Here is a 16166-nt window from a genome sequence, read left to right on the forward strand (position 1 = left end):
CTGAATTTTCAGCATCATTACACCAGTCTTCAGTGTCACATGATCATTCAGAAATCATTCTAATATGCTGATTTATTATCAGTGCTGGAAATAATTGTGCTTTCCCCAGGATTCTTTAGCAAATAAAAAATTGAAAAGAACAGTGTTTATTTAAAATATAAGTCTTTTGTAACAATATGAACTACTATCTAAAAGTTTGGGGTCAGTACATTTTTATTCTTTCTTTAAAAAAAAAAAAAAAAAACTTTTATTCACCAAAGATGTGTTAATAAAAAGTGATAGAAAAGACTTATAAAGTTAGAAAATACACTTCCCTTCCGGGAACTCGAGCCGCGTCTAGAAACGCTATGGGGAACGCCATTGGCGGGCCGCACTCTGAACTATGTCTAACAACCAATGAAATGACGGGAGTGACGTCACAGGCGCGGTGACGTCACTCCCGTCATTTCATTGGTTGTTAGACATAGTTCAGAGTGCGGCCCGCCAATGGCGTTCCCCATAGCGTTTCTAGACGCGGCGTCTCGTTCCCTCAGGGAACTAAGGTTACATACGTAACCCGAGACGATTTTTCAATAAATGCCTTTCTTTTTAATGTTTTAATAACTTTTGATCAAGTAAATGCAGCCTAAACTTTTGAGCGGCAGTGTATATATAAATGTACACACATGCATGTATATAAATGCATATAAATATAAATATAAATATAAATATACACAGCAAATGCACATGTATTATGTAAACACAAACTTTTATTTTGGATGCAATTAATCGCAATTAATCGATTTGAGAGCACTATTTAGATTATGAAAGCTGCATGCATAAAACAAAACAAAAAACTGAATAATAAAAGAATGAATAAAATGTGGTTTATATTATTTTATGACATACAGCATTACTGGCGTATGGAAATTCTCTAATATGCTAACATTCAAAAGTTTGAGGCTGGTAATTTTTTTAATGTATTTTATTCTCAACCAGGCTGCATTTTATTTGATTCAATATTTAATTTATTCCTGATCCAAAATCAGGATGCAAAAATGCTGATTTGCTACTCAAAAAACATTTCTCATTATTATCAATGTTGATTCTCTGATTGATATAACATTTAAAATACCACTATTTATTTAAAACTAAAATAAAATATTTTGTAATAATGTAAGTATTTCTTGTTATTTATGAAAAACCTTTCTAAATAAGAATTATTTAGCATTTTTACTGACCACAGACTTTTAAACATTAGTGTATATCAGCTGTACTTCATTGTTATTCAGCAGACTTGTGGTACTGTTATTCAACAAAACACTGTGACTTTTCAGGCATTCAGAAGCATTGAATGAGCTTTATTTGCATGGTATAAAAGCATGAAAGTGTCACACAATGCTCCTGAGCTACAGGCTATTTCCTTCTGAACTGTTTGCGTTTAACATTTTTTAATGGGACAAAATGCTAACTGTTATAACTATGGGTTGGGTTGAAAAAACAGCCTGCTTCTATTTGTGAATCAACTTGGCAGAATAACAGTTTATTAAGTTATTACAACTGAAAAGTCACATTCACATATATTCATGAGGCGGAGAAACTTGCACATAGCTTGGCATTTACTTGAACAGTAAATTACAGCAACAATGTGTGACTTGTATATTTTAAGGACATTATTGTGAGCTTACAAACTGGCGTATAATGTATTAATTCATGCATTTCATTGCATGTGATTCTAAACTGCTGTGCACATTTGTAAAAGGTTTTGATACTATCAACTCCACAAAACCCAAACAGGCTAAACAAAGTGTTGGCAAACAAAATGTTGGCCTACCTAGGAAAAAAACAGGTAAACCACTAGTGCAATTGCAGTTTATTCACCTGTAAATAGGACAAAGCAGAAGAGCCTCACATTCTCTCTCCTCATATAAAGTATCTGGACACTCTTGACCCCCATTGGCCGCCCGCTGGATGATGATCCTGTATCGTGACTGTGAGGGCACGCTGCTGTTCACTGCACAGTACACACACAAAGAAAACATTACTTTCTGCCATCTTTCACTTTATTAGAATTCTGACAGCAATTACCACAGCAGGAACAATTCAAAGAGCTCTTTAGATAAGAGGTAATGATATGATTCTCTGGTGGAGTTCACTTCCTGTTCCCTGTATGGATCCTAAGCTGATGTAATGACTTCATTTAACAGACGTTGTAAGGCTCATTACACATTGCTAATTACTAAAAGACTGATAATAGCACAATTAAGAAGGCCATCTCATTAACAGAGGACCCAACAGGGTAAAGCACACTATTTACAGAGGGGATATCAGTTATTTAAAACATTTCTTCAAATGTTGCCGTTTGATTCAATCATAATAAATGCCTGTTTACTCCTGATTTCTTTAGTGGAAGTAATTGTCAATTAATAGTCTCATTAAAGCGTTATAAAACTGTTGTGTGGGTAAGAAAAGCCCCTCTGAGAATGATCCGCACGTATGTGGTCTGGCCTTCACCATGTTTACAGCGGAGGTGCAAGACATCACATCCTAGCAGTCTTGAGTGTGTGAAAGTCTAAATCCTGTTTTCATTATCAACACACTGTCCTCATGGAGGTAGTAAATTCTACATCCTAATAACAAACTCTGCAAATATTATGCTTTTTCTTCTTGGAAAAGAAAGAAATGATTAGATAAGAGAGAGTTGGTGCGAGTAAAAACATTAGGCAAGGTAGTTTTCATTCAAATTTAATGAAATATTCAATTGTTTTAAAGTGAAAATCATGTATGTAAAAGCACTTACAGTACATTTAAATTGGTCAACACAAAAACTCATGTAATTGTTATAGAGGACATCAGATGCCCATTTTTCTTCTTTAGGCTCTTAACGAAATGTCTGCAACACACTTTGGTTAAAATTTCTTAATGGTCTTGTAAAACAACACCCTTTTTACCTTGTCAAAAACTGCTCTGTTCGCAGCGAGCTGTTTCGGTGCATGCCTCTTTAAATGATAATGAGCTACTGCTCACTCCACCCCTCGCTTCCATTTTTGTGTATTTGGTGGCAATACAAAACTAATCCACTGTGTCCTCAGTGGCTCTGATGTTGTCACTACAGCGCTCAAGCGCTGAGAAAATGGTGAGGGTTGGAATATGCTAATAAATGACAGTTCATCAGTGTTTGTGGGCGGGACTTGAGCAATATGACCTCATACTGCTCAGAAAATCAAAACGGCTTGATAATTGAGATTGTTTAGGTTTTTTGAGGATTAAAAAAATGTGTTTACACACTGCTAAGACACATTTATATGCAAACCATGTAAATTTTGCATTTAATGTTCCCTTTAATACAAAGTCCCTTTTACTCTTACTGAAAAGGCAGTTTACTCTGCGAACTCTTACTCTGAAATAAGCCTTTTTGACATTTGTGACCCTGGACCACATAAGTCATAAGTAGCATGGGTATATTTGTAGCAATAGCCAACAATATGGGTCAAAATGATTGATTTTTCTTTTATGCCAAAAATCACGTTCCATTAAGATATTTTGTAAATTTCCCAACATAAATATATCAGGCTTAACTTTTCATTAATAATACGCATTGCTAAGAACTTCATTTGGACCATTTTAAAGATGATTTTCTCAATATTTAGATTTTTTTGCACCCTCAGATTCCAGATTTTCAAATAGTTGTATCTCTGGCAAATATTGTCATATTTTAACAAACCATACATCAATGGTAAGCTTGTTTATTCATTTATTCATTCATTATTGGATTATGTATAAATCTCAATTTCAAAAACTTGAACCTTACGACTAGTTTTGTGGTCCAGGGTTACAACAATTTTTAACAACATTTCAAATCAGCAATACGAGCTAACATTTTCAAAAGTGTTCTTATGCTCAACTTCTTATGCTCGGATAGACTCATCCGTGTCTTTTAAAACATTTTTTTTTTTTTGTTTCACAAAAGCAGACGGTCTTGGAAGTAAGTCAACACAGGTCTTCAAAGGTCTTTCTATACTACAGTTTATAATGACCTTTCAAGAGCTTAGGTCACCAGGATTTTCAGTTAGTAATAACTTATATTTCAGTCTTTTCAAAAAGATATTACATGGCTTCAGAAGACAGGGAACATAGTTCAGAAGTTGTATGAACCGCTTTATGATACAGTTGAAGTGCTTTTTTGCTCACTTTTTTTCTTGCAATTGCAAGTTTATATCTCGCAATTCTGACTTTTTTCAGCAGAATTATGAGATAATAACTTGCAATTGCGAGTTATAAAGTCTAATTTTGATGGGGAAAAAGACTAAATTGCAAGATATAAACTTGCAATTGCAAGAAAAAATATGAGAATTGCGAGTTTATATCTTACAATTCTGACTTTTTTTCTTGCAATTTCAAGTTCATATCTAACAATTCTGTCGCAAACGCAAGTTTGTATCTCGCAAATCTGACTTTTTTCTCGCAATTGTGAGTTTATATATCGCAATTCTGACATTTGTTCTGGCAATCAGACATTTTTCCTCAGAATTGTGAGATATAAACTCGCAATTGCAAGCTATAAAGTCCAGTTTTGAGGGGAAAAAAGACTGACATGTTCTCAGAATTGCAACTTTTATCTCACAGTTCTGACTTAACTCACAATTGCATGAAAAAAGTCATAATTGCAAGATATATTCTCGTAATTCTGAGAAAAAAAGAGAAATAAACTCAATTCTGAGAAATGTCACATCTTGCAATTCTCACTTTATTTCCCAGAATTGCGAGTTTATTTCTCAGAAGTGCAAGTTTATGTCATGCAATTCTGACTTTATAACTCACAATTGTGAGTTTATATCTCACAATTCTGAGGTAAAAAGTCAGAATTGCAAGTTTGTATCATGCAATTCTATGAAAAAGTCAGAACTGTGTAAAAATGTCATGAATGTCATCTCATACAGGGTTGGAACAACTTGAGCTTGAGTAAATGATGACAGAATTTCAATTTTTTATTTGACTATCCCTTCAAGAAACTGAAATATTTTTTTTAACACTTTTACCGATCCCAAACTTTTCAACAGTTTTGTTGTATGGTAAGAGCGGTGTCAAAAAAAATCCACCGAAAAAATGAAAAGCTTCCAGTTTTGGAAAGACTTGAGGGTGAGTAAATAAACACACTTTTTATTTTCAGGAGAGCTATCCTTGTAAGTGAGGTACCACTGAAATGTCACAGCTAAAGGTTGTGTGAAGAGATTGTATCAATACCTGGCAGGCATGTGGTAGGGCAGGCTGTCCATTCACTGAAAGGAGTCACAATGCAATCTTTCTTACAGGGCAGTAAACAGGGTTGAATGGTGTCTGGTCGGGCAGATTCTGGACACCTATGACACACACACACACAAACATATAAAACAGAGAGAAGGAACATTTTTTTCATGATCAGTGATAAGCTGTCTTGATTCACACTGCAGTTGCTCTGTCCTTGACCTTCTAGCATAGGTGCAGATATCATCTGTGCTGACTTTAAGTACTGCTTGATTTACTGTACCCCACAAACCCAGACATTATCATGTACAAATACAACACTGTTACAATGACACTATCTGTGTAACAGAAGACCACAACCACATTGTAGGGGAAGTTGATGTAATATTTATTGTGTCTTACCAGCAGAGGCTACAGCTGATTGTATCTGAGTGAGTATACGGTAAAGGTGAGTTATTTTGGTATGAGTGACAGGGAACGAGAGGTTATGTGAGCCTTTGTATTCCTTAAGAGAGAGAGATAAGAGAGAATGCCCAATCTGCTCTCCAGACTGTACTTTTTCATCTGATGGAATGTGATTATTATTTGGTTTTAAACAATACTTGATTCTGATTGGTCAATCAGTGTTCAAAAGTCATATTTTTGTGTAATGACGTGTATTTGTCAACCAGCTTCCAATATACAAGCACATTTTCCCCCAGCATACAGTATGCGGTATGCAGTTGCATTCAGACGTTTGGGATTTTTTTTTATAGATAAAGACAGTAAAAACAGTATTATTGAGAAACATTATCACAATTTAAAATAACTGAAATGCATTAAAATATACTACTTTAATATATTTAAAAATGTATTTTTTTCCTGTGATCAAAGCTAAATATTCAGCATAATTACTCCAGTCTTCAGTGTCACATGATCCTTCAGAAATCGTTCTAATATGCTGATTTGCTGTTCAAGAAACATTATTTTTTTTATTATTATCAATATTTAAAACAGATTTTTTTCAGGATTCTTTGATGAATAGAATGATCCAAAAATCAGCATTTATCTGAAATAAAAAGCTTTTGTAACATTATACACTATACCATTTATTTTTTAGGAAAGAAATTATATAAATTAATACTTTTATTTAGCAAGGATGCTTTAAATTGATCAAAAGTGATGATAAAGATATTTATAATGTTACAAAATATTTTTATTTTCAATAAATGCTGTTTTTCTGAACTTTCTGTTCATCAAAGTAACCTGAAAAAATTCTACTCAGCTGTTTTTAACATAATAATAATAAAAATGAATGTTTTTTGAGCAGCAAAATGTATTATTAGATGATCATGTGACTGGGGTAATGATGCTAAAATTCAGCTTTGAAATCACAGGAATAAATTACATTTTAAAATATATTTAGATAGAAAACAGTTCTATTAAATAGTAAAAATATTTAAGATTTTTACTGTTTTTTTTTTTTTTTTTGCAGTACTTTGGATCAAATAAACAAGACTTTTTTTTAAAAAACATTGAAAATCTTACTGTTCAGAAACTTTTGACCAGTAGAATACCTGAAAAGCTGTAAAAGTTTATAGTTTTTTGTTAAACATTATATCAACAGAACTTCAATTGTTTTCTGTGGAAAAAAAAAATAAGTATACCACAGCATTTCCTTTCCATGTGGTGTACTTTTTTCACAACAGTATACCTGCTTCATACCTTTCCTAGCACTCAGCGGTATTGGTTTCTTCTAACATATTTAACTTAAATCAATATTTCATGGACATTGATTTATCTGGTAAACAGCAATGTCGTAGGAGGGATAATAACATTCTCCCTGGTGAATATATAAGGCATAAAGTACAACCAGCCGGTCATTTTCACAAAACAAACCCCTTCAGGCTGAAACGAGAGCCATTATTTTGCGATAATGACTGGATGACTGTACATGATCTCCTACATACACACTAGGCCGTATGTCCTGCTGAGGAGTTTGTTTCATGTGTGTCTCTGGGAGTGTAAGTATGTGCATGCTTTTGTTTGAGAGCATGTTGCCCCTTGGAGAACGTCCAGCCCAATGAGCTGGATTCTGGACATTTCATTTCCAGGCTTGGTTCAATTCCCAGCATGCAGCAGCTCTAAAGAGAAGCGGCAGGGCTCAGCAGGGCTCTACCAACTACAGGCATTGGAGACCAGCAAACAGGACACATCAAAGCAGGGGACAAGAAAGAACAGAGACATGAATCATCTGCTTCTCTCTCACTTTTGTGCTCTGTGGAGCAGAATGCCATTACAGAGGGCAACCACCCAAAGGCAATGATGCTACAGAGCTTTAGCAAAGGAACAAAAGAGTGGGTGGAGGATAAATGCAAGAAATCAGTAGAAAGGAAGACAGAACTGAGGAGACATCACAGATGACAACGGGTTGAGTATCTTTATAGTGCCTTGAAAAAGTATTCATTCCCCTGTCATTTTTTTTTTTTCACATTTTGTGTTGCAGCTCAACTAGAGTGACCATCTGGTTCTTGGTCGCCAGTCTAACCAAGGCCCTTCTCCATCAATTGCTCTGTTTTGCCAGGAGGCCAGCTCTAGGAAGAGTTCTGGTTGTTTTAAACTTTTTCCATTAAGGGTAATAGAGACTACATGCTTCTGTAAACTTTCAATGCAGCAGATTTTTTCTGAACTCTTTCCCAGGACTGTGGCTTGATGCAATCCTGTTTCTGAGCTCTACAGGGAGTTTTTTGTATCCTCAGGGCTTGGTTTTTGCTCTTTTTTTTGCTTTGCCATTATGGTGCATGGAGTGTAGATTGATGAGGAAAAAAATTAAAGCAGTTTACCACAAGGCAGCAACATAAAATGTTGTGAAATGTGAAAAAGGGGTATGAATACTTTTCCAAAGCACTGTATGTCTGTATAAATACAAAGCATGAATAAAGTGTGTGTTCTTGCAGTGTTCCAACATAAAATTCAATTGGATGAGGCATGTTTGTAGCCATTGGAAAAGCAAGCATCAAGTCCCAAAACAAAATATATGAGATGCAACTTTTTTTCATCCCAACACAGCGACTCTTAACCAATGGAATAAGTTTGAAAAAATGAAAATTCTGTAATAAATTACTCACTCTCACGTGGTTCCAAACCCGTAGGACCTTTGTTCATCTTTAGAACACAAATTAAGATATTTTTGATGAAATTGAAATCTTTCTGACCCTGCATAGACATCAAAACAACTACAACATTTAAGGCCCAGAAAGGGCATCAGTGGTTTAATCTTAAACCACTCATGAAGCTATGGGAATACTTTTTGTGCGTGAAGAAAACAAAAATAATGACAGAATGCCGGCTCCTGCGTCAGAAGCACCACACACACCAAAGACACGTTAAATAAAGACGTTATTCTTGTTTACTTTGCACACAGACAGTATTCTCGCAGCTTCATAACATCGAACCACTGACGTCACATGGACTATTTTAACAATGTCCTTACTACCCTTCTGGACCTTGAACGTGTCAGTTGTGTTGCTATCTATGCAGCATCAGAAAGCTTTCGAATTTCATGTGTCCTGAAGATGAACGAAGGTCTTACAAGTTTTAAACATCCTATCTGTAGGACAAATTACTTTTATTACGATTATTATTAACAATAAATACAATGATTTTTTTAAACAGTATTTTATCATACTGCTGTTGCTATAGTTTTAGAAAAATCAATAATTCACCCAAGGCTTTAGATTAAAGCGATTCCATTTATTAAAAAAACAAGGCAGGAAATATGGCAGCGGAGATAGTGTGGAGAGCAGCAGTGGAGAGAGAAGACAGGAAATGATGTGGAATGAGGGGAAATAGGATCTGAAAAAATCTTAAAGCTTAAACTTGCATCACCCACACTTCATTGGTCCAAAATAATGAACTGAACAAATAAATCATCCTGTTTCATGTAACTATACAGTACTCATTATTAACAATATTACAATTAAATATCCTCTGATCGGCTGTGATTACAGTGCATTCACATTTGATGCTGACAGACAAAAGAGTGTCGACGAATTTGTTGCACTGCACCTATATAGAACCTGGTTTGTTTTCCTATTTATGCAAGCATATCAGGAAAAGAGTATTAATAAAGATGCGGTTTAGCAGCAGTAAGATAAACAAACATCTCCCTGTTGGGTCATTTCATATATCAGGGTGTTTAAATAGCTCAGCCCTGCTGTTTTAAATAAAGTGGGGATCTGAACACACTCCACCTACGTATGAAACATCAGCTGCTTCCATATGATGACAGAACACACGCTATATAACTGATGCTCGGTTCTTGCTGCCTCCAGCACATGCGACGGGGCACAAGGGATATGATATGTGTGTGGCACAAACACATAAATTCACCCACACCATCAAACACACACACATGCAATACAGTACATCCATCTGTGATTTATGATTTAGTACGTCTGTGTGTGCATGTGTGTCAACAGATCGCTATAAACCAGAGTGTGATTTGTCCTCTGCTGACTGTAAAGAAGCCTAGATTACCAATTCATTTGTAAACACAGCGGTATTTGACACCTCTTTCTCCTTAACACACGCTATGCCTTTCAAGCTCTTACAGCAAAAAACCCTCTCCCACTGTGAGCTCAATGCAGGGTTTATACTGCAAAAAAAAAAAAAAAAACACTTTTATTAATCAGTATTTTTGCCTTGTTTTTCAGGAAAAACTAAATAGAGAAAATGAGAAATAAACAACGTAATACATTTTAAATTTGATTTCAGAAAACACATTTCGGAGAAATTCAGGTAATTTACCATACAAATATGTTTTGTAATGTTTATGACTGTTATAGCGTCAGCTGTGGTCCGATCTCCTTAAAACATGTACTCAGCAGGTTTCGGGAAGTTTTGAGCTTTTCTTTAGTCTTTATAGGATATTAGGTAAATTTGGACAGGCCCCTTTTCTAAACAACTCCGTTATAGATTCCCAGATTGATAATTATTGACCTAGAGAGTCCGGAAAATTGTACCGCAGTCTTTTTTTCCAGATTGAGGGGAAAATCTAGGACTAGTACGCAAAAGTAGGTTTTCTATATCTTCTCAATCATTTAACAAACGATTTAATTGACAGCAGTGGTTCTAGAGGCACAGTTGTCCGGAATGAGGAGTTCTATCATATGACACAAATATTGTGTGTATGTGCGAAAAAAACTCGCAATTGTTTACGCCCCCCAGTGGTTAAACAGGCCCACTGAGTTTCGCTCTGATCGTCCTCCGTTAACCTTGTCTAATTGGTTCTTAAAATTTATTGGCCAATGGCAGGCCAATGTTTTTTGAGATATGTGAATGTAGATAGTACAAATGGTTGCACAGTTAGAGCCATTTTAAAGTTTTTCCTCCTTATAGCCCCGCCAAGTGGCCAGGCGCCATGATTTTTGTTCTGTGACTTTAGATTGAGCTCTTACAAAAGTGTTGTGAGTTTATTGAAGATATCTCATTTCATTCAGGAGTTATAGGCATTTTACTGAAAGTGGCCCTGCCCCTTTCAAACATTTTGGTGCCCCTTTGCAACAGTGAGTTGAAAGTTTAATTTTTTTTGATAATTACTGATATACACTCTCCAAAGAATCTTTCTGCACTGGTTTGGTTTCGATCAGGCGAAAAAACTAGTTCGCAAAAGTAGGTTTTTCAAAAAATACCCAAATATTTCACCATGCTCACGAATCTGAGGCATGTGTTTTGTCCGATGTGAGCCAAGAATTCCAGTGACATAAGACAATTGAGCCTGCGACTGACGGTTTAGGAGTTACTTTTAATCGCTGTAGTGCCCACTGTCAGGCCGACTGGGATGAGCTTTGGTGACGTTGTTGGCGGTTTGAGTACTACCATCCCTTCAAGTCTCTACGACTTACGGTTTGGTCTGCACAATAGGTTTTATGTGGAGATTGCTGATCTATGGCCACTCTAACAATTATAATAGGGTTTCAGTGCTACTTGAACCCTTATTAAAATAAAATAAAAGTAAATAAAATAAAATAAAAATACTGATATGAGAAAAACTGGGATGTAATTCCAGACAGCTCCCCTCTCAAAACTGAGGTCAAGCGAAACCTATAGCCAGGCCAGTGAAATACATCAGCCCATAAACTCACTTTTACGTTGGTGTCATTAATATAAAAGAAAGAAATGGATAAACAGCTGCATTATTTATGAGTACTTTTTCCAATGCACAACACAATATCTTCTCCATGCAATGCAATAGAACATTTTATCTTACCCAAAGCGCCATTACTATGCTCCCAGAGGAAACATTTATCAAGGAAAGACCTGGGGCAACATGAACCTCCACCCCTCTCATACAGGAAACAGAGACAATCAGTCAAGCCTGCATTCAGAGTCACTCACATCACAAGCCTGAGAATATTGACAGACTCAATGTACAAGATACGGTTGCAGCACAAGTAAACCAAGCACTCTTCTCCTGAGAAAAGGTCAGGGAAATGTGAAACTCTTGAGAACCGCTTTCAGTTTTTACTGTACATTTCATTCATGCTGTGCAAAAGTACCACAACCTGCTGCAAGCACCACTAACATTTTGAATCTCAGCTTTTGCTGCTTGAGTGAAGATGTTTGAATGAAAAACTATCAGTGGGATTTTAGGATTCCGTAGCAGAAATACGCAAAACACTACTTCCAAATTTTTCTGTTCGCAGATGCATCCCAGAGAAGCAGCGTCTAATAATATCTGCTTTAATTTACTGCTCTGTTCAAACAAAATGTACATATATTTACAAAAGCTAGCAGAGGGATATATTTCCATGTGGCAAATTCATTATTGACCAAATCTGTGTGTGTGATATGCCTCTTGTATCTGAAAATATATATCAGGGAGAGAAAATGCTGACAATATTTTAAAGATGAAGCTATAAAAATGGATGATCCCATAAAGAAAACAGGCTGGATTCAGGAACATTCTGAAACTTTCATGTCAGCACATATTTGATGAGGTATTTGAATGTATTTGATTAGGAGCTGGTTGTCATTTTTTTATATTGACCAAAAAAAGCATAAGCATTAAAGGCATTACCACACTCTAAAAAATGCAGGGTTATTTTTTCTACCCAACTGCTGGTTTGAGTCTGCTGGGTGTTGGGTTATTTTTTTTCCAGTGCTGGGTAGTTTTTGTAATACCCAGCTGTTGGGTTAGTAGCTGGTAAGTTGATACTGTACTTCAACCACTTAAACTTAGCTGTTGAGTTGAGCTTTTTGGGTCCTCTTCAGAAGAGAGCAGTTCACAGCACCGCCTAATTGGTGCACTTCTTCAGTGAAATAAAGGTTTGTATACATTTTATTCCATGTATAAAGTCTTTACTGTGCTGTAAATGTTTTTATTTTATGGGACGCAACATAAAGGGAAGAAATGTCAGTCAGTTAAAAGAGGTCGTTTCACATAATGGAAATGCCTTTTGCCTCACATAACATAAACTGAATTTATTCATTATAATACTGAATTTAATTAATTTTGATTTTATATCCCTGCTGAAAAAAAAACAAGCTGGTTGGCTGGTTTTAGAGGAATTTTGGTCACTTCCTTAGCTGGTCATACTTGGAGAACAGCTGGAACCAGCTACTTTCAGCTTAAACCAGCTAAGACTAGCCAACCAACCTAGGGTAGTTTAGCTGTTTTTTTTAGCAGGGAAAAAAAGTTCTCTTATCTCAGTACTGTTGTTTATGGGCAGGTTATGGAGGTTCACAGTTCCCCTGCCGAACAACAGCCCATCGTCGGCTCAGATTTCGGTGGCAAGGGATAACTGAGAATGTCTGAATACACTTTGATTAAAATATTACTTTTTACTTTTTTATTTCTAAAATGCTTGATAAACAAGTTTAATTGTAAGTAATATTGTAAACTATGCTGTTTTCACCCTAATAAATTAAATTTCTGTATTTTTGTCCATGGGTGTTCTTATTAAAGGGTTAGTTCACCCAAAAATGAAAATTCTGTCATTAATTACTCACCCTCATGTTGTTATAAACCCGTTAGACCGTTCATCTTTGGAACTCAATTTAAGATATTTTTGATGAAATCTGAGAGGTCTCTGACTCTTCAATAGACAGCAAGGGTACTGCCACGTTCAAAGCCCAGAAAAGTACCAAGAGGATTGACAAAGTAGTCTATGTGACATCAGTGGTTCAATTGTAATTTTATGTAGCTACAAGAATAATTTTTTTTTGCGCAAAGAAAGCAAAAATAAAGACTTTAGTCCACATTTTTGTCTCTACTGCGTCACTTGTGGATGCTCGTTCACGAGAGTACTCTCATGCATGCATGTGGTGGTGCTGATGCAGATTCATAGATTTCAATAGCTTTCATAGAGCGTGCGTCTTTCTCCACATGTAAAGAAGGCACGACACATGTTTAACGTCATAAAGCCGGATCTGGGTCAGTGCCACACGCATGAACGCGCATCCACAAGTGACGCGGTAGAGACGAAAATCTAGAAAAAAGTCTTTATTTTTGTTTTCTTTGTGAAAAAAAAGTATTCTTGTAGCTTAATCAAAAATATCTTAAACTGTGTTCCGAAGATGAAAGGTCTTACGGGTTTGGAACAACATGTGGATGAGTAATTAATGACAAAATTTCATTTTTGGGTGAACTAACCCTTTAATAAATGTTCATCTTTTGATTATTGCTGTTGCCTCTAGCAATTCTGTGTGTGATTTTTAATTTCCAGCCCATTTTAAGCCAGGGATACAGACATTTTTAAACAAAAGTTGAGTTAAATAAAACAACCCAGCATTTTGAGTAAAAAAAATTAACCCAACCAGCTGGGTCAGAATTACCCATGTGTTCTGTACAACACAGTCAAGTAAAAAAGTTAGGACACCCTATTGAGTGGAAGACAGACACCAATCCTCCCAGGACTAGACATCCCACGAAATTCACCTCAAAATCAGACCCTGTGATCCTCAAACAAATGGCAGACAACCCAAGAACTACACCTCAGGCCTCAGTTAACATGTTAAATGATAATGTTCATGACAGTGCAATCAGAAAAATATGTATGGCATATAAGTATGGCATGCTTGGAAGAATTGAAAGAAGAAAGGCTCTTCTTTCTTTCTAAAAAAAAAAAAAACCATGGCAGCAGGGTTTAGGTTTGCAAAGTTGCATCTGAACAAACCATAAGACTTGTCCTTTGAAAAGACAAGACCCAAGTTTGGGATATTTGGCCATAATGCACAGTGCCAAGTTTGGTAAAAACCTAAAGAGCACATTAGCACAAACACCTCATACCAAAAGTTCCACATGCTGATGGATAGCTGATGATTTTGACCTTGTTTTGTAGTCACACTTTGGGCACCTCAAAGTCATTGAGTCAACCATGAACTCCTCTGTATAACAAAGCATTCTAGAGTCAAATGTGAGGATCTTCGTCCAACAGCTAAAGTTGAACCAAAATTGGGTAATGCGAAAAGACAACTACCCCAAGCACACCAGCAAATGTACAATATAATTGCAACAGCCCAGTCAAAGTCCAGACCTGATCCTGACTGAAATGCTGTGGTAAAAGCTGGACATGAACAAATAGCCCCAAACCTCAATAAAGCTGATAAAGTTATTTCTTCAAAAAGTGGATCTACAGGCAATTGAATCATAGGGTGTCCTAACTTTGGCACACATTTTCCATCTTGGCTTAAAGATAACGACACAGTGTGATATGACAATGTGATGTTCATCCTATGTGTGTGTAAATGAGATAAAGTGCAGTGGTGCCTACATCTATGACTAAATTGTGCACGACGTTAGTCACACTGGATCCCAAATGATGAAAAAACAAAATGAAATATGATCTCACTGTACTGAATGAAGCACATTTCCAAAATCTAATTTTTATCGGATTTAAAATCACAAAAGGATAGGTTTTCAATAAGGCTGTTCAGACTACAAACAAAGAGATTTAAAGTAAAAAAAAAAATAAAGGTAAAAAAAAAAAAATGCTGTCTTTTTGAACAAAGCATTATTGCCTTCCTTTCTATGTTGTTTCAAATTAAAAGCAGTGATCACCAAAGACTAGTAAAATACACCATTTCTACTTCATGCTATGAGCAGTTGTGGAAAATCTATGTGCTTTAATAATCTAACCTCCACAAAATGCCACTGTGAATACTTTTACCGTGTGTGGAAATATACAAATCCACAGATTATAAATTTCATACATAAAAATAAGGCACCTTTTGGGAATAACTGGCCCGACGCCCATTTTCATGCAGACCACTTTACGAATCTGCACCCCGACTGCACAGGTGGCCGTTCCGTTCCAGTAGCCAGTGCCATTTAGATTCATGGAGGAGTCCTCGATGCATGGTCCCCATGGCGACGCTTCCCAGTAGAATGTGATGCATGGATGATCATTACAAGTTCTCCACTCCTCTAGAGCAGTAGCAGCTGGACATGCCTTAGCTGGGAATGGGAAAGATCATTAACTGCATTACAGATGGAAAAGCCTCTCTTAAGTTTGCTTTAATGCTCCATAAAATGTTAACGAGCTACATGAGCACAAAGACTCATGAAACTGAAATCTACCGGGACATATGAGGGCATGTACTAAAGACGTATGAAAGGAGAAATAGGCTGAGCTTTTTTATGTGGTATATATAAACTGTGTAAAAAGAATTGTTCATAATGCAATTTCTAAACAACTAGCAGCATCAAATAAAATAAATAATAATATCATATTTCTTTGGTCAGACAAACAAAGTCTGGTTGCCTCAAACTCAGGCTGTCCGGCTGTTCAATGCAATGCTAAAAGAGCCTGCGTCACAGTGTTGCTATTGTTAACGAATGTAAAGTAAATTGATAAAGTTTTTTAAATTGAAATTTAGCTGAAATTAAATAAAATATAAATATTAGATGATAATTTGAAATGCTGTTAAGTAATAACACTGAAGTAAAACTAAAACTGGAA

General features: G+C 36.0%; 1 protein-coding gene across 1 annotated transcript in view; it reads right to left on the minus strand.

The window, feature by feature from the left end:
• Window positions 1-16166, minus strand: part of thsd7ba (thrombospondin, type I, domain containing 7Ba) — a 149305-nt gene that overhangs the window by 83334 nt on the left and 49805 nt on the right. Inside the window, exons 8-10 of the mRNA XM_073845928.1 lie at window positions 15433-15661; window positions 5224-5339; window positions 1861-1993 (exon numbers count right to left, since the gene is read on the minus strand). Of these exons, the coding sequence (XP_073702029.1) occupies window positions 1861-1993; window positions 5224-5339; window positions 15433-15661 (478 nt within the window). The remainder of the gene's footprint in view (window positions 1-1860; window positions 1994-5223; window positions 5340-15432; window positions 15662-16166) is intronic.

The sequence above is a fragment of the Garra rufa genome, chromosome 8 (genome assembly GCF_049309525.1).
Source record: "Garra rufa chromosome 8, GarRuf1.0, whole genome shotgun sequence".
NCBI lineage: Eukaryota > Metazoa > Chordata > Actinopteri > Cypriniformes > Cyprinidae > Garra > Garra rufa.